This window comes from Prionailurus viverrinus, chromosome E1 (assembly GCF_022837055.1).
Source record: "Prionailurus viverrinus isolate Anna chromosome E1, UM_Priviv_1.0, whole genome shotgun sequence".
NCBI lineage: Eukaryota > Metazoa > Chordata > Mammalia > Carnivora > Felidae > Prionailurus > Prionailurus viverrinus.
This window is the reverse complement of record NC_062574.1, coordinates 52981801-53000411: the sequence shown is the minus strand read 5'-3', so window position 1 is coordinate 53000411 and position 18611 is coordinate 52981801. Positions and strand designations below refer to the sequence as shown.

The window sequence follows — 18611 nt, the reverse complement described above, 5'->3', positions numbered from 1 at the left end:
CTCACTGACTGCTTCTCATCCAAACACACGTTTGAGTATCAGACGCACCATTAAAGAACACGCCCTGATCAGGATTAAGTTTTGCCAAACATCTCTATGACATGCAGACAACTATAATTAAAACATGTAAGTCTTAGACCAGCTTAGAAACCTTAACAACAAGAAAAATATGCCAATGCTAAAAACTGATTATTTTATCCAGGAAGCTCAGGGAAAAGTGGTAAATTCTCTACCTAAAATATGTATTCAAATATTAACAAGGAAAACAGAACAAAAGCAGGAAAGAATTGATAGGGTGCCAAAGACCATCAAATGTTGAGAAAAGATGAAAACGATGCTAAAAAATATAGTGTGTTTGCTCAAAGACTTATTTTTTTCAAAGGTTTATTTTTGAGAGAGAGAGAGAGAGAGGGAGGGAGGGAGGGAGAATCTGAAGCAGGCCCCAGGCTCCAAGCTGTCAGCACAGAGCCCAACACGGGGCTCAAACTCCCAAACCACAAGATCATGACCTGAGCCCAAGTCAGATGCTCAATGGACTGCGCCACCAGGCGCCCCTAGTCAAAGACTCTCTTTGAGAAAGAGGCCAAATGCTACATTTTTAAAAGAAAATCTGTGCATGCAGGTCATGGAGAAATGGAACTTCTGCATGGTCTGCACAGCAAGGGTGCTCAAGAGCCCACCCTTAGGGTGCAGAGTGGTCAACTCGTGTTCAAGGCAACAAACCACTGACAAGCCAGGCCCTTCCCGCGCAGGCGCTGCATTGAGGAACCAAGACAAGTGAGGTGCCTCACAGCACAGAAACCACAGGTGCAAGTCTGCGTGGGGATGTTAAATATTCACTCCTTGACCTGATCTCTCAAACACCTTTCTACCCACATCTCATAAATAACCCAGATATACCTTTACCTTGGGAAACACATTTTGCTGGAAAGAAAAAACAGAAACAAACAAGAAACAAGCCTGATTTATTCTCTTTGAATTGGGTCCAAGCCAAAATCTAGTATAAGTGAGTTTATTTCCCCCAGCTATATTCACAGGGATGAACGCTTTTTGGGTGTCTGGACTATATAATCCCACCCTCCCCCAATCTCCCCCTCCCCAAGTGAATTAGATTAGGGATGGTCAGAGTCAGGCTAAACCAATCAGGACAAGTCTTGGGAATCTGGATTTGAGACTAAGCAACAGGTCTCAGGAGAAACAGTCCCTTCTAACCCAAGATTTCATCCTGAGAAACTCGGTGTGTCTGTGGCAGCCGGCAGAAAACGTGTTCCACGAAGGCAACACAGAGGCAGCACACGCACACAATGGGGCAGCTAGGAGGAAAGAATGGCCAGGGACAGGGCTCGCTCCAACTGTCATCCTTGAAACTGTTAGCACCCCTTTAAAAAGCAAACAAAACCTCTCACAAGCAGATCCCGCACCCCTCCCAGGCCACCCAGACCCGCCACTGTCCCTTTGGATTAGTTTGCACTTTCTAGAGTTTTACATAAATAGAATCCCACCCCAGGCACCCGGTCCGATCAACAGGGAAACAAAAGTTTTGGGAGCACTTCCAACCCATACACAAATTACATCACTCTTAGCGAAACTTCCAGGATGGGGAAGGAAAACTGTGACGTCTAAATCAAAGGGAGTATTATGTTTGTGATGAACATTAATAACTTACCTTATAACCAGGAAGCAGTTAGCTCTGTTGCCAACAGCAAAGTAGTCGGCTGCAGTCAAAATATCGATCCCGTGAGGGAAAGTGCCCTACAGAGTCAGGCGGGAGAAGGGGACAGAAATGACGTGAGTGAGGAGGTGCTCTTCCAGGAGGCCAACCGTCATATTCACACACACTCATGCTTAGGTAGAGAGGGTATACACTGGGGACAGACGGCAGAAAGCTCACCGTCTCGGGGTAGGCGCTGTGCTAATGCTTTGTGAACCACTCAAAAATATTTAATTTTTTCTCAAACAACTCAAACATTTTCAACTTTAAAATGTTTAAGGCCTTCTCTGAACCGCACACCACAAAAATCATCAGGTTTCCACAGTCCAGGCACACCTCATTTAATGCGCTTTACGGCGACCACGTTTTTTACAAATGGAAGGTTTGTGGCCACCCTGCGCCGAAGGTCTGCCAGCACCGCCTGCTCACTTCGGGTCTGTGCGTTACACTCGGGCAGTTCTCACAAACACATCACTAAAAACCTCATCCCAGTTCAGGGAGTTTCCATGTCGGCAAGGCCACATCCTCTTTCTCCGACGTTCCCACCAAACAGCAGGACACTGATGCGTGCAGAGCTGGGGTGCCCTGGGCCCACACCAGACTCTGCTTCTTTTGAAGTCTGTGGCTCCCCCACCCCTGTGCTATGGGCACGCTGCTTTCTCAGGGGACGTGGGGAGGGAGAGGGAACCCCCTCCCTGGAGTACCGGCTCCTGGCTGATCCCCTAAACTTATACCATGATTAAGGCCTTTCCTCTCCCTGACGGTCCACCCAACCTGAGTGTCCCCACAAAAAAAGACATGGCAACGGCCATGCTCCAGACCACCCTGTGTCTGGGCCAGGGCTCTGCCCACGGCAGGCTGGAAACCAGGCGCAGGGAGAAGACACTCTCTCCTGGGTGCTGACATTGGGGTGCCCAGAGCCCCCCCAGTTCAGCTTCCAGCAGGCTCCTTGACTACAGCGGTCCTCCCACCCACCCCTGACACTTCGCCAGGCAGAGAGCCTTCTGGAGCTCTCCCTACCTGCTGCCCCAACACACCAAAGCGTACCCCTCAGCCGGCCAGCTCTCCCTAGGGAACCGCTTCCTTCTAAGTTTCCAGGGCCCCAGGTGGATGTGCATTAAGTGACGCCCTAGCACACTGGTCTCAGCCGCCTTCAAGCCGGGGAAGAAAGGGAGAGGCCCTGAGGTGGCAGAGGTGCTCGAGAGTGAAGCACAAACCAGCTGCGAAAGCGAGACCGCGCTGCCTCCCTGGGCGGATTCCAGGGAGAACTTCCCACCTAGAACCAAACGTCACCTCCCCTGTGGAAGCAGAAGGATCAGCCCCCACCCTGGCCCCTGGCGGCCCCAGAGAACACTGACTAAACCAGATACCGTGGACCCAGGGTGCAGAACCCAGGGCCCCCCCGGTTCTGCAACAAGGATCCTCATGGACGTGGGGGCACCTGTGAGGGCGCTTTCCTCTCAGACACCTGACAGTGAGCCTTGAAATGCTTGTGTTTTCCCTGAGGCTTCCCTCCCCGAGGAAGGACTGCCTTTCCAGCTCCTGAGCGAGCCTTCTGCATGGGGCTCCCCTCAGGCCCTGCAGGCTGACTCCCGCCCCCCCAAGTCCCAGATGCCTGTCTCTGTCTGTCCCCCCAACACCATCCACTGATGCCCTCACCTACAATACATTCCTCCTTCAGTCCAGACCCCCTCCTGGGGCTTTGACCAGAGTTCAGTTCAGTGTCTCCTGCAACAGGACCCACCTCCTGCCCATCCTCCCCCAGGCCGGCCACACGTCCCAGGGTGGCCATTGGCACACGCAGCATGAATGACTCAATGATAAGGCCACACCACCCATCCAAGGCTGACCAGTCACGAGAGGTTCAGGACCAGGGGGCACAATGGTGCTGGTTTACACAGAGAGAGGCCACAGGGTCAATGGCTTCCAGAAGCTGGCTCCTACCACACGCGGGATGGGCAGTGATCACATGTCTGTCCCTGAGAAACCTGGTTCCTCCACCCAGATGCCTCTCACATTCACAGGCAACTGCTGAAATCAGGTGGCCGTGCATAGGCACTGATCTCTGATCACTGATGTCTGTGTATGTGTGAAATTACTTACACATTCGAGGTTCCCATAAGACACACTACTATTTAAAACTTGTGTCAACTCTGCTCTGGAAAACCTCATGAGCGGGTCTGTGACCAGACATCACTGAGTTAAATATTAGCTTATTTTAGGTAAATTCTTTACCCACATCCAACAACACAAGAAGCCACCAGGTTTGCAGCTCCAATGTTTCTACTGCTAAATCTACAGACAGTTTTAGGAATTAAGACCTCACAAAGTGACCATACCTGTCTTCCCACATTCTCCTGGAAAGCGGCCTAAGGAAAAGAAGAACAAACAGAGCAGTTAGTTTGCGTTTATCAGGAGAGAAGCTCAAAACAAACGCGGTACAGCACAAATGACCCATGGCTTTATTTTTTTTCAGTAAAAGTCCTCATTGTTGGCGGATCAGAGCCTCAAGGGTACTTGTCATTCTGTCTCTAAGTCCCAGTGCTTTTTTAAACCATCATTCAGGAATTCAAGCTTATAAAATCAGACACATCCTGAAAAACGTCTTTTAGGCGTGAATGCCAGCTTCTCACTGATGCCTACTTCAAGGCCCTAGATAGGGGCGTGAGGACAGAGTCAAATCAGTCGGTTAAATCAAAGCCCAACACACAATCCTCCTCCTGGGAACTCTGTGACAGAAGCTGGCAATGGTGAACAGAAATGGCTCACCTCCCCCCTCCGCACCCCACCCAACCACCCCTGCTACAGATGAGCCCAGCCTCGAACGCGGGCCCAGAGGTCAAAATACTTAAACAGAATGAAGTGTTTTTACGTGCTTTCTTTAAAATGCCTGTTCACGTCCCTGGTGGCTCCCCCTCCCGTACCTCCACCTGCTCTGCAGAGGTGTGACAGCCAGGCCGTCTGAGTAGTGACAACAGCAAGGCCTGTGCCTCCCTGTCCACCACCCAGCGGGTACCCCCGACTGTGCTCTCCCCAGAGTCCCCCGCCAGAGCAGGATTCAAGTGGGTAGCAGCCGTCAGCATGTGACAGGTCGGAGGACAGAAGTCAGGGTGGCCCTGGGAGGGCACACATGCAGGTGTGCAGAAAGGAACTCGAGAGACCGCAGCACAGAGACCCAAGTCTGCCCCAAACCAGCACCTCTGGCAGGTCTCCCAGAAATCCAGAACCGGTCGTCTCCAGGCCCTCCTGCAGCTTTTACACTGAGAGGGAAACTCGATGTTTGCTATGTACTATTTTGAAACTTTTGCAATAAATTTATTAAAGAAAATATTTGAGGGGCGCCTGGGTGAGCATCCGACTGCGGCTCAGGTCATGACCTCACAGTTTGTGAGTTCTAGCCTTGTAATAGGCTCTGTGCTATCAGTGCAGAATCTGCTTCAGATCCTCTGTCCCACTCTCTCTGTCCCTCCCCTACTCATGTGGGCATTCATTCATTCTCTCTCTCTCAAAAATACATAAACATTGGGGCGCCTGGGTGGCGCAGTCGGTTAAGCGTCCGACTTCAGCCAGGTCACGATCTCGCGGTCCGTGAGTTCGAGCCCCGCATCAGGCTCTGGGCTGATGGCTCAGAGCCTGGAGCCTGCTTCCGATTCTGTGTCTCCCTCTCTCTCTGCCCCTCCCCCGTTCATGCTCTGTCTCTCTCTCTGTCCCAAAAATAAAGAAACGTTGAAAAAAAAAAATTAAAAAAAAAATAAACATTAAAAAAAATTTAAAAAAAAGAAAATAAGAAATAAAAATGAAATCAACCAAAAAAAAAAACAAAAAACAATGGAAGTAAGATATAACATCAATTTACATAACATGCAGAATTTAGGAACACATTTACCATTCTGATGACTTCATCAAAAAGGTAAAAAATCGGGGCGCCTGGGTGGCGCAGTCGGTTAAGCGTCCGACTTCAGCCAGGTCACGATCTCGCAGTCCGGGAGTTCGAGCCCCGCGTCGGGCTCTGTGCTGACAGCTCAGAGCCTGGAGCCTGTTTCCGATTCTGTGTCTCCCTCTCTCTCTGCCCCTCCCCCGTTCATGCTCTGTCTCTCTCTGTCCCAAAAATAAATAAACGTTGAAAAAAAAAATTTAAAAAAAAAAAAAAAAAGGTAAAAAATCATATAAGATTTGTGTGGAAAAGCACAGCCCTGGAACAGGTAAAGCAGTCTTGAACAAGAGTGGTGAGGAACCTGAGGATTGAGTGAGCACGTGGACACAGACAGACACACAGAAGGGTGCAACAGAACAGAAAAACAGAGAACACCTTTAGGACCAGGGCCAGGCCATGAATTCTGAGACTGGACACCAAAAACACATTCCATACAGAAAAAAAGTGACAAATTAATCACATCAAACTTTAAAACTCCTGGTCTATGCCCTGCGTGGTCAGGAGGACAGAAGCCACCACCTGGAGGAGGGCCCACGAGCCACAAGCCAACGAGGGCAGCCCTCGCATCTGGAGCTTAACAAAGTCCACACAACAAGACACACACCAGCCAATGAGGAAACAATCTGAAAGATGCCCAGATGGTTTCACCACAGAAGAGACACAGGGGCAAAAACAACGGGGGCAGGGGGCACATAAAACCACAGTGCGGCATCACCACACACGCCATGGGACCAGCCATCGGACGGCAACCCCGAAGGCCAGCAAGGCTGTGGGAGAACTGGATCCCCGACAGATCGCCAGCGGGAAAGTGAGACGGCCCGTCCCCTGGGGGACACAGGGCTAAACATGCAACGACCATCAACCTGCCGTGGTGCTCCTGGTGTTTATCCAGGAGAAAGAGAAGTCACGTTCACACAAAAACCTGAACACTGCTCACAGCAGCTTAGTTCTGGAAACAATGTAAAACCAGATGCAACCCAGAGTCCTACAACATGCAAATGATTCGCACAGCTGTGGCTCTGCTGGCACCAGGGCCGACCAGCAAGGAGCGGGAGGGGGCTGTCGGCCCAGCCAGAGCCCAGAGGGACCTGCAGGGGTCACACTCTGGATGACTCCATCCATGAGACATGGAAGCAAAAAAGTTGGAGAGTCACAACATAGGGACTTAAGAGGCCAAACACCAGATACAGTGTTGAACTCAAGACTGCAGAACTTTTAGCTACATGTGGACTTTCAGGACAGTCAGTGTAACTATGGATGAAGCAAGGCTCCCAGGCCCCCTCTCTCTCCTCACCTGAAGCTCCTAGGGGCAAACACCGGGCCGACGGTCTGCACTGCTCCCTCCTTCCTGGCAGAGGGACAAGTTCTCTCAAAACACTGACGTGTTTGGGGGCTGTTGAGCACCTTCCAACGTGCAAAGCAACTAACACTGAACAGAACCGCTCTGTGACTGTAAGTGTTTCACGGATTCACAAACGTGTTTGCCCTAATTAACCAGGCTGGTCTCCATTCTGCCACCCCACCCAGATCCTCACGGGCCCGGCGTGAAGGCTGAAAACAACAGGCATCGAGGCCCCACGGCGCCTGGCACAATGGGCCTTCTACCATCACCATCACTGACCAGGAGGCATGTCGCTGGAGCACAGGTGGGAAGCGATGGTACATGAACCACAGGGGGAGACAGAAAGGGTCCAAAGAGACACAGCACTCAAACCTTCCATGCGCCCATGCCCTGTGGTCCCTGGGTGGGCAGGGTGAACTTGTCCTCAGGCCAGCGCACAGGCCCAGGCCCCCGTAACCTCGGTAAACACTGCCCACGAGCAGGAGGGACCCAGCACAGAAAGCATGAAGCGTGAGCACAGACAGGCCAGAAAGGGGAAGACACGCCTTCACCTGAGGAAGCAGCTCTGCAGTGGGAGAACTCTTACTCCCAGTTACCAAGTATCAACCCTGTTGCAAAAGCTTCACACAAATGCGTCTTTTACCCCTACCACTCTAACTTTGCATCTGCTAGGTAGGCAGATGTACACAGGTGATGTCCAATGCAAAGAATGTCCTGCTCACTTTAAAGGATTGTAATTCAGGGACGCCTGGTGGCTCAGTCGGCTGGGCGTCTGACTTCAGCCCAGGTCATGATCTCACAGTTCATGGGTTCGAGCCCCGCGACGGGCCCTGTGCTGACAGCTCAGAGCCTGGAGCCTGCTTTGAATTCAGTGTCTCCCTTTCTCTCTGCCCCTTCCCTACTCATGCTCTGTCTCTCTCTATCTCTCAAAAATAAATAAACATTAAAGGATTTTAATTCTAACTTGAAAAACCAAAAAAAAAAAAAAAAAGATTTCTGGTTTGTTTCACCTCTTCCTCAGGTTTATAAAGATATCAGTGCTATGATTTTACTACTGCTCCCCATTAAAATGTTTGACTTCACAGTAAACAGAAAATGTAAAGGCTACTTTCATTTAACGAAGAGTCATCACTGTGTCTAAAAGAGTGTCAGGATTAGTGCCTGCGGGTGAACATCAGGGCAGAATGTGAAGGCTTCTCAGGGAATCACAGGCTTCCTGATGCTCAGACAGAAGAAACAGAACTGCGTGAACACAGAAGAGACCAGCTTTGCCGGCGAACTTTCTCTTGGAACAAAGTTTTAAGGGCTGGAAGCCAAATGCCTCTTCTACCAGGCCTATTTCGGCGTATGCAGGCAGGCGCTGTCAGGGGTCACGGGAGACCCACCAGCCAAGCTCCCACATGCGAAGGAGGCCCATGCTCTGCCTGCATCACCCAACCAAAGGGAGCGGTGCCACGGGCCATGCTCACCTATTCGTGAGACACAGGTCTGTGGAGCACCCACCACGCATTGCCAGCAGGTGGGCATGTGCGAGCCAGGGCCAGGCACCAACCGTCCTCCTGGTGACACGAGACAGAGAGCACAGTGACAGTGGCATGACAAGTGCCATGACAAGTGGCAGACGGGCTGTCCCCAATGCTATGTCGCTGTACCTGACAGATGGACAGACAAGTTCCTTCACTAGGAAAAACAGACATGCTAAACAAACTGAATTAATGACTTAAAATACTTGCAAAGAAACCGAAGACCAAACAGGCTCAGATGGGTTCACTGGTGATTTCTACCAAACACTGAGAGTAGAAACAAACAGAGCGACATCAATCTTTTCCAATTTCTTCTACAAAACACAAGAGGAAGAAATGCTCCCTACTCCTTTCATGGGGCCAGATCATCTTAATTCCAAAGCCAGACAAAAACACCCAACAACTGGGAACTACAGACCAATACCCCTTACTAATACCGACTCAAAAATCTCAACAGTTCGCTGATTCAGCAAATAAAAAAGGATTATACCAAGAGAAGTAGAAATACAAGGTTGGTTTAATACCTGCAAATCAATTCAGAGGGCCCATCACATTAAGAGAACTAAGGACAGAAACCACACAACCATCTCACCATCCAACATCCTTTCATGATTTAAAACAAAACAAAACAAAACAAAACACAAAACCCCACAACAAACTAGCAGGACTTCCTCACCCTGTTGACGTGCATTCACAAGAGCCTGAGAGCAAACAGCGCACTCAACAGTGAGAGCTGGCGCGTCCCCAAGACTGAGAGTGAGGCGGTTGTCCCCTCTGGCCCCCACTGCTCAGGAGGGTAACCGCAGCCCCTCCTACCAGCCTCTTAGACAAAAGAAAGAAAGAAAAGGCATCAAAACCAGAAAGGAAACAGTAAGGTTTTCTCTTCCTCACAGAGGACGAGATCCTGTGTGCAGAGCCGTGGGGAGCACGTGCCCCCCAGACCCAACAAGTGAGCTCACACACAGAGTGAGGGGAAGGTCCAACCACATCCACGCCTTCCGCCCACAGAGCCAGCTGTGGGTGCAGGCCCCGCGGACCATCCCCACCTTGGAGCTGCCGGCCCTATAGGAACCCCGAGAAAAGACCCAGGAACTGGGTCCACATCCCAGGGGCAGCATGTGGTGTCAGGGACCCAGGAAAACAGGCCCTGGGGAATGGCAGAGCAGAAAGAGAGATGTGGCCGAGGGCTGCCCGGCCTGGGCTTTCCTCTTGTGGGAAAGAAGCAGCAGGCCCCGCCCCTCTCAGGAACCGTGCACGTGGGCACCTCACCCGAGTGGCCATGCCACGCCACCGCCCACCCCCGTCCTCTCCCACGTAAGCCCGGTACTTCCCCGGGTCCCAGCCACTCTAGCCTGCATGATGCCAGCTTGAGTGTGATACACTAACAATCCCAAAACGTGTCCCCAGAGCACATGGGAGCGAGCCCAGCAGGTGCTGATCTCCCAAACCCCAAGTTTACAGCAGTGCCTCGCCTGCTGAAGGTGGCCTGAGCGCACCTGTGTGTTCTGCCATCGAACAAACCTGCCTGCTAACCTGTGTCTTCTGTCACTAGTCAGAGGCTCCTCCACAGTATCTTTTTCCATCAATGTGTAATGACCTTGCTGAAGTGAGTGTTCAAATCACAAACATGCATTTCGACAAGCGGCCACACGGTGACGATCTCTCAGTTTCTTCTAGCAGACGCTGCATCCTCCTCGTTCTCATAAGCCTGTGTGGCCTCCATCTGGACCAGGCCACAGAGCACAGATGCTCCATCCACCCTCTCTCTACCATCCACCCCCCAAAAGCACGCATTCACTCCACTCAGGACACCTGAAGTCAGCTTCAGCCTCCGCGTCTGGAGGCAGAGCGCTCCCAAGCAAGGCCCTCCCAACTCGCCTACCTGTCCCACTCGCGCATGCCCATTTCTGAGCCGGGAGGACCTGCCTTCCCATGATGCAGCGGGGGCCCCAGGGTAAGGTGGGCAGCTCTCTCCTCTCCCCAGCATGGGGCCCTCAATCCAACCCCTCAGCCCAACCATCCACAAAACACATTCGTGTCCCCACAGCAGAGAACCCCCATTTCTGACAACACCCAGGGCTCACAGAAAACCCTCCCAAGTCCCAGCACCTCACAGCTCGGCCACTCCTCCTGCAGGTCTCCCTCTAACCCCAACCACACGGAGACCAACCCTCGGCCAGCACCAGGGCCCTCCTGGCTTCACCCCCACCCAGCCATCTGCACCCACATCTTTCTCAAAACACTGCCTTTATGTCCATTCTTCGCCTCTAAAAGCTTGGGCAGCTGCTGGTCTGTAACTGAAGCTAAGGCTCTCATCTCCAGAAAGTCTGTCGCCTCAGCTACCAGGTACTCTTGGCCCTGCTTCTGGTCCCTCAGCACCTCCACCAGCCCATGTCTGAGCCTGACCTAAGTGACTTGCCACCAGTTAGATACCCCTGTATAAAGCCAGGACACAGCCACTGACACTGCCAGCGAGAGTTCCCGGGACCAGGCCTGGCAGTCATCACCTCTACTAGCATCCATGGAAACCCCCAAAGCAGAGCTCAAGGCCACAGCCCGGCTGTCGGGGGGAGCACGAGATGTCTCTGCAGAGGCTCCTCATCAGTGCCCTTCAGAAGCAACCATGTAGCCTGCCCAAAGTTCCTGCACACAAAACCCACCCAAAGGTGAGGTGGCTCTGGGGGGCCCGGGCCCAGCATCGAAACCCATGAAGCCCTGCTGGGGCCGCCAGGCACGGCCAGCGAGGCCCCAGGCCCAGAATGACCATGTGAAGCTGAGCTGACCCCTGCCTGAAGGAGCTCCTGGTGAGGCTCAAAGCCACCTGCTCTGCCATCAAACCCAGGTCACAGCCACAGAGCCCACCTTCTCCTCCTTCTCCAGAGCACAGGCCGTCCTGAGCCGTGTCCAGTCGTCAGGCACCATCCCATCCACCCAATGAGCGTCGACATGGCTGGGAGTGGCCATTTAATCCCGGCCCCCCTTCCCAGGATAAAGGCCTCCCGAAACCGGGAGGAAATGCCAACTGCTCTCCACCGCCTGGCTTCTCGGACACCACGCTCAGGCAGCGTCCAGGAGCACTCGGCCTGCATAGCAGAGCCCGCCCACGCCACCGGGACAAGGAACAAGACGAGACCACTCACAGAGGCTGCTCTCCTGCAGTTGATGTTTCGGTCAAACACCGTGGCAATCACCAGAGCGCTGTGAAAAAGAGTGAAGAGGACTAATTAGAAGGAAGTCTGCGAAAGGACACAGACCCTGTGGCAGGACTCAGGAGCCTCTTTCATTTGCTCAGTGTGTGCCACGTGCAGCAAGTTCCCAGCACCACAGGTGGCCGACCCCGGGTCCCTGAGAGCCACATGAGGGGCACACATCCGAGTGCCAGCAAACTCCCAGGGAGAGGAGCTGCCATGCACAGGGGCCCAGGGGTGGAATGCGCTCGGCCCACTCCGGGGGTACCCAGAGAATGAGAACCAGGAGCGCCTGGAGCACCCGGCCAGAGCTCCCCACGATGGACGGCGAGCACGTGCCATGGGGACGTGCACGGGCAGCCAGGGGAGCCTAGGGGCCCTGCCCCTCGTCAGAAACGTGACCTAGTGCCAAGAATAGCTATTGGGAGCACTCAGCATCCTCCAGATGGCCCTGCCACCCCCAACCACACTTGGACAGACTCCATTTAAACCCCTCTTCCTCAGGCCACCACACTCAACTGTTACTGATGAGGCAGAAAGCACCTGTCTGACTTTGTGTGGCTTTAGTAACAGAAAACAAAGGATCTGGGGCAGGACTGGAAACAGTGCCATTTCTAAGGGTGACTTGAGAATTTCCATCTCACATCAGTCTGGAGAAAACGCCTTTAAAAAGGGGTATTTCGTGGGGTGCCTGGGTGGCGCAGTCGGTTAAGCGTCCGACTTCAGCCAGGTCACGATCTCGCGGTCCGTGAGTTCGAGCCCCGCGTCAGGCTCTGGGCTGATGGCTCAGAGCCTGGAGCCTGTTTCCGATTCTGTGTCTCCCTCTCTCTCTGCCCCTCCCCCGTTCATGCTCTGTCTCTCTCTGTCCCAAAAATAAATAAACGTTGGAAAAAAAAATTTTTTTTAAATAAAAAATAAAAAAAAAATTTAAAAAAAAAATTTAAAAAAAAAAGGGGGGTATTTCGGACACACGGAGGCCTCCTCAATGCCACACCACCTGTCTGCCCCAACCCCGCTCCGACTGCTGTACCTCAATCCTCCTCCTTCATTGGCACATCCGCATCGTCCAGCAAGCCCAGCCTGAACAGCCACCCCCTGAATCCAGCCAGCCCCTCCAGCTACACCACGTCTGCCAATACGGCATGACAGCAGATTAACGCCCCCTTGCACAGATGTCCAGGCACTGGCCCCGGCACCTGTAAGCATGTGACGCTGGCCGGCAGGGGGCATTTACGGCTGCAGGTGCAGTCACAGCAGCTAGTGAGGGAGGCCACGCTGACAGACCCATGCAGTCACAAAGCCCTCGGGGATGGAAGCAGGAGGCAGAGAGCCCGAGAAGGACGTGGCCCAAAGCTACCAACAGTGAACGCAGAGGAAGGGCCACGAGCCAAGGAACACGGCAGCCTCTGGAAGCCGGGAGAGGAATGGATTCTCCCCCAGAACCCCCAGAGGGAACCCGCCCCAAGACACCTTGCTTCCAAGCCCCATGAGACCCGAGTCAGACTAGTTGCCTCCACACCCAAACTATGAAATCCTCCCGCATAGTAAGAATGAATGAGGCATCAACTCATGAAGCTACGTCATTTTGCTAAGCAGAAAGTCCACATGGCGTATGTGTCTAGACAGAACACATTCTAGAAATGGCAATATTAAAAGGCCCGAAGCCCAGTCTGGTGGTGGCCAGGGGTCGGATGGCTGAGTGCGGAGGGCAGAGTGGGGGACCTGGGAAAAACAGAACTACTGTTTGGGACTATAGTTGTGGTACCCAACTCTGAATCTTTTCCTGATGTAAAAGAAACCATCAGGAAGTGGGGGACCCCAATAGCCAAGGGAATGCACCTGCATCATACAAGGCCAGCCGTGTGACCCTTGACAGGGCAGGTGAGGAGACGTGCTTCTCACAGGCTGTGGGAGACTCTGGAGCCACCACACGCAGACGAGAAAACACACGGCCGAGGAGAGCCAGGAGGAGGAAGCGAAAGGGCACAGGAGAAAGCTAAGACGGCAGGGTGATGGCCTGGCTTTGCAGGGTCCACAGGGACAGACGGAGGGGACTCCGGGCGGAGGCGCACTTGGTTGGTGCTCATGTATCAGGGAGTGTGAGCGGAGTCCAGGTCTTGGATCTAAACACAACCCCCGGGACACAGCTGATTCCAGGGCTGGGGCAAGGGAACAAAAGTTTGCCCAGACTGTAATGCTAGAAAGCAAGAAAGTATTCCAAAAAATGAGTAAAGTCTGAGTCCTACTGAAAGGACACAGCAGCCAACATGGAACCACTTCCAACGGCCAAAGGTGGAGCCATGTGAGCGGCCCCTTCGACAAGTGTCAACCATAGGCCTGAGGGTAAATGACATGGTGGGTAAAAAGGGGACAGGGGATGCTTTTCTTTACGAGAGTCACTCTGCACCTGCCACAGTCAAGACCCACAGACGGGCGCAGACACTGGTGGCCAGAGCGGGGAGAAACGGGGTAGGACGGGATCTCCAGGAGCCCCGACAACATGCATCACACACGAAGGAAGACGATCCCAGTAGCTTGACAGACCGCACCTCAACCAGGAGACCAACCAGCATCTCGCACACGGAGTCTGGGGTGGGCCCAGCCATGACGCCAGCACCACGCACTGGCTGCAGATGAGGAACGGCATGACACTCATGTTCCTGTGTGGGCGCAAGCGGGGTTAACATGAGGGGAGGTGGTGCAGGGCCTATGGGAGCCGTTCCTACTCTTCTGGGAACTCTCCTCTAAGTCTCAAGTTGGTTTAAAATTAAAATTCTGAAAAGCAATTAAGCATCTGAAGATTTCAGTGTCTGAGGTCCTTTCACAGGTGAAGCTGAAAGTCACTTCAGCAAAATCCTATCACCAGAGCTCACTCCCTCTCTCCTCTAAACTCTCTTCACCATAAAGTATCGCCAAAATGAGTTTTAAATAATAACTGGGCTTACAACTAAGGAGAAGTCACCTGATTTAGTAGGAACATTAATTAATTAATTCTACGTCAACATAATGGGTTTTGTTAATAAAATCGTAGAAATCGTTAAACCGACTGAGACATGTTAGTGTGATCTTTCAATAACTAAAAATTACATTAACCACGGTTCTCAACAAAAACACGTGTGGTATATTATCCCACAAATATTCTGAGAATTAGTGGAAATTTTAGTACTACATTTACATTTAATAAGAGCTGCTGCTTCACAATCCGTGAGATGGCACGCCTTCTAGGAAGAGAATCACCAAGAACTTCTGCTTTCCTCCAACATCTGACACAAGAAAAAGGCAGACTTATAACTTCCTGACTCTGGGTCCAGTCAATACTGCCAAAAGTTCATACTTCAATATTAATATTTTACACTGAATTCTTAAACGTCCTACAATCTATTTGTCCTACATTATCACTTTTAAATGATCACCGAGGAGAGAGGAGCGAGTGCAGAGAGGCAGCCGCTATGGGCCAGCCATGACCCGGGGGCTGCTAAGTGACCACGCATTTACACAGCACCGGGCCCTGCCTGCCCGTCCGTGGACGCGCTGGCCCCCCTGGGGGCGGGCTGAGCCCACTTCCAACCACGTTGTTCTTGACGCGACCAAGGCCACTAAGAGCTGACAGGCTTCACTGCAGGCCTGCCTTCAGGCTCGTTCTGCGACAGAGGCACAGTATTCCGGATGACCGTGGAAGTAGCTTCCGGTTCATGTGTGTTAGCCACCCTTCCTTCCAGCTCCCCTGCCAACTACAGCGGCAGCCACTCGGCAGGGTGGGGTGCCACGCAGTTACCTGAGGGAGCCTTGTGGAACAAGATGTGTGCTCACACTCGTCCGTGCTTGGCTTCAGGTGACTCGCTGGGACCCCAGCAGCTCTAGCTGGGAGTCGAGCTACACAGGGCCCAGCGCACACCACTCAGCTCCTGCACTTACTTGCCACAGAGCTACGGCTCGTCAAGACCACGCACCTCGGGAGCCCCAGAAGGTTCTATGTCTATGTAACCCCGAGCAGAATGAACTAAGTGCAGCATGCAGTGTCACAGGAAGCGGGCCTCCCACACAGGGGCCTCTGAGGGGCCACATTAGCTGCGGCCGGGGAACCTGACCGAGGGTCTTGGGCCGCCTCACCCTCAGACAGGTTAGCTCCTGTACTCACATGTTAGTGGCTGAAAATGTTCCCTGCTTTATTGACGTTCAACCAAACGTCACAAAACAGAGTAGGACAAATATAGCAATGCCCCTTAAAAACACAGCTTTTAGGGGCGCCTGGGTGGCGCAGTCGGTTGGGCGTCCGACTTCAGCCAGGTCACAATCTCGCGGTCCGTGAGTTCGAGCCCCGCGTCGGGCTCTGGGCTGATGGCTCGGAGCCTGGAGCCTGTTTCCGATTCTGTGTCTCCCTCTCTCTCTGCCCCTCCCCCATTCATGCTCTGTCTCTCTCTGTCCCAAAAATAAATAAAAGTTGAAAAAAAAAATTAAAAAAAAAAAAAAAAAAAAAAACACAGCTTTTAGCGTTTAGCCAAACACCGTTTTACTTTTTAAACACAGACTCTGAGGTTAGCTCAAGAAATCAACTGTGCATGTACCTGTATATGGTTTTTAATACTGTTCTGACTGAATATTTTGGTTTTTTTATTATTTTTTTAATTTATATCCAAATTAGTTAGCATATAGTGCAACAATGATTTCAGGAGTAGATTCCTTAGTGCCCCTGACTCATTTATCCCATCTCCCCTCCCATAACCCTCAGTTTATTCTCCATATTTATGAGTCTCTTCTGTTTTGTCCTCCTCCCTGTTTTTATATTCTTGTTGCTTCCCTTCCCTTATGTTCATCTGTTTTGTCTCTTAAAGTCCTACGAGTGAAGTCATATGATTTTTGTCTTTCTCTAACTTCACTTAGCATAATACCCTCCAGTTCCATCCACACAGCTGCAAATGGCAAGATTTCATTCTTTTTGATTGCCGAGTAATACTCCATTGTATGTATATACATCTTCTTTATCCATTCATCCATCGATGGACATTTGGCCTCCTTCCATACTTTGGCTATTTTGATAGTGCTGCTATATAAACACTGGGGTGCATGTGTCCCTTTGAAACAGCACACCTGTATCCAGCGGACAAATGCCTAGTAGTGCAATTGCTGGGTGTTCTTTTTTTTTTTTTTTTTTTTTTTTTAATGTTTACTTATTTATTTTTGAGAGCGACAGACCGAACATGAGTGGGGGAGGGGCAGAGACAGAGGGAGACAGACTCCCAAACAGGCTCCAGACTCTAAGCTGTCAGCACAGAACCGACGCAGGGCTCAAACTCCAGTGATTTCCTCGTGAACTGAGCCACCCAGAAGCCCCGAATATTTTTTGATCTGATTAAATCTTTTAAACTACTCTAATTTCACACTTTCAGAACAAAACTGACTTATCTAGAAATACCAGCATGTTTCAAACAAACACAGGTCCGGGAATATTAGCCAAATATAAATGTGGAAGCTCCCACAGGCCCGGGGTCCTTGTGCTCTCCTGAGGGCCCCTCTCCACAGCGGGCCGGAGCCCAGTGCGTGAGTCACCAGCTCTCTTCCACACTCAGCAAGGGGACATGAAGCATGGCCCCAGGCTAGCCCCGCACACTGCCTGCCAGGCCTCAGTCGGGCTGGAACGCGTCTCTGGTGTCTTCCCGTTTGCTTTCGCTGCAGAAGCCTGAGTGATACTTCACCAGGATTTCTCAACACGGAGAAATGGTCTATGTTAAACAGAAAGGGACTTTCTTTCTTGTCCGCGCCAGGGGGAAGCTGCACGCCTCCACCTGCCCCAAGCTCCAGGCACCTGGTTTTCAGGAGGAACAGCAAAGAGCAGATCTCACCCCAAACTCAATTTCTGTTAGCCTGTACAATATTTTATAGCAAAACAGAAGTAAAGGAACTTTTCAGGTAGCTACCAGGCTGATAACTCATTATCCATCCACACTGTCTAAAAAGCGCAAATCACATCACTTTCTGAGTAAAACACAGGACCTGCGCATGGCCGAACCTTCCTTCTCTAAGTCGTGAGAACCAAAGCTCACACCGGTTAATACTATGGTAAAACACAAGAAACTTTTAAAGCTCTTTCGTGTCCCAGCAGAGCCAGAGCGAGGCAGAGTGTTTACCGGGTGGACAGGTAAGGGCACCCTGGGCACCCTGGTCACGAACCGCCATTTAACTTTTCTTGAAAAACAAAAGGTTTATCTTCCCTCTGGAAGTCTGCCATTAAGAAACGCTGAGTGAGAACAAGACGTAGCTTTGAGCAATGCTTGCCATTTCCTGATTTTTCAGGACAATCTTGCCCTCGAGGAAGAGATCTGGGACTCTCGATCCCCAGGCACTGCCCACGCTGCACGCTGCTGGCCGGGCTTGCTCCGCAGGCTGAGTGGGCTGCGCTGGTGAGGGAGGGCCCTACGGCGCTGATGTCAACAGGGGCTTGGCTTTCAAAAGAGTTTCAGGTGAGGAAATCACTGGAAGGTGACAACCAACGCACATGCTGGCAACAGCCGGCTCCTTTTTTCTTCTTCTTGCAAATTAGCTTCTGATTACTGGTGTGGAGCACGCACAACCACTTGGGACGATTTTAACTTTGTGTCTCATTGTTCCTAAATCATGTGTGGCTTTTCAGGAAGGCCTACTTACTTTTCCACAAAATAATTATTATATATAGTGTTTAAGATTTACAGGTTTTTAGGGGCACCCGGGTGGCTCAGTCAGTTGAGCATCTAACTCTTGATTTAGGCTCAGGTCAATGTCCCAGGGTCATAGGACTGAGCCCCAAGTCAGGCTCTACACTCACACTGTGGAGCATGCTTGGGATTCTCTCTCCCTCTCCCTCTGTCCCTCCATCGCTTGTGCTTGCTCACTCTCTCCCAAAATACAGGAAGGAGGGAGGGAAGAAGATGAGTTTTTA

General features: G+C 51.7%; 1 protein-coding gene across 2 annotated transcripts in view; it reads right to left on the bottom strand.

Moving 5' to 3' along the window:
- The window catches only part of TBCD (tubulin folding cofactor D), a 159283-nt gene that overhangs the window by 45513 nt on the left and 95159 nt on the right, over positions 1–18611 (bottom strand). For both annotated transcript variants that reach the window (XM_047832076.1, XM_047832075.1), the window contains exons 15-17: positions 11651–11708; positions 4051–4080; positions 1667–1752 (exon numbers count right to left, since the gene is read on the bottom strand). In XM_047832076.1, coding sequence (XP_047688032.1) covers positions 1667–1752; positions 4051–4080; positions 11651–11708 — 174 coding nt within the window. The remainder of the gene's footprint in view (positions 1–1666; positions 1753–4050; positions 4081–11650; positions 11709–18611) is intronic.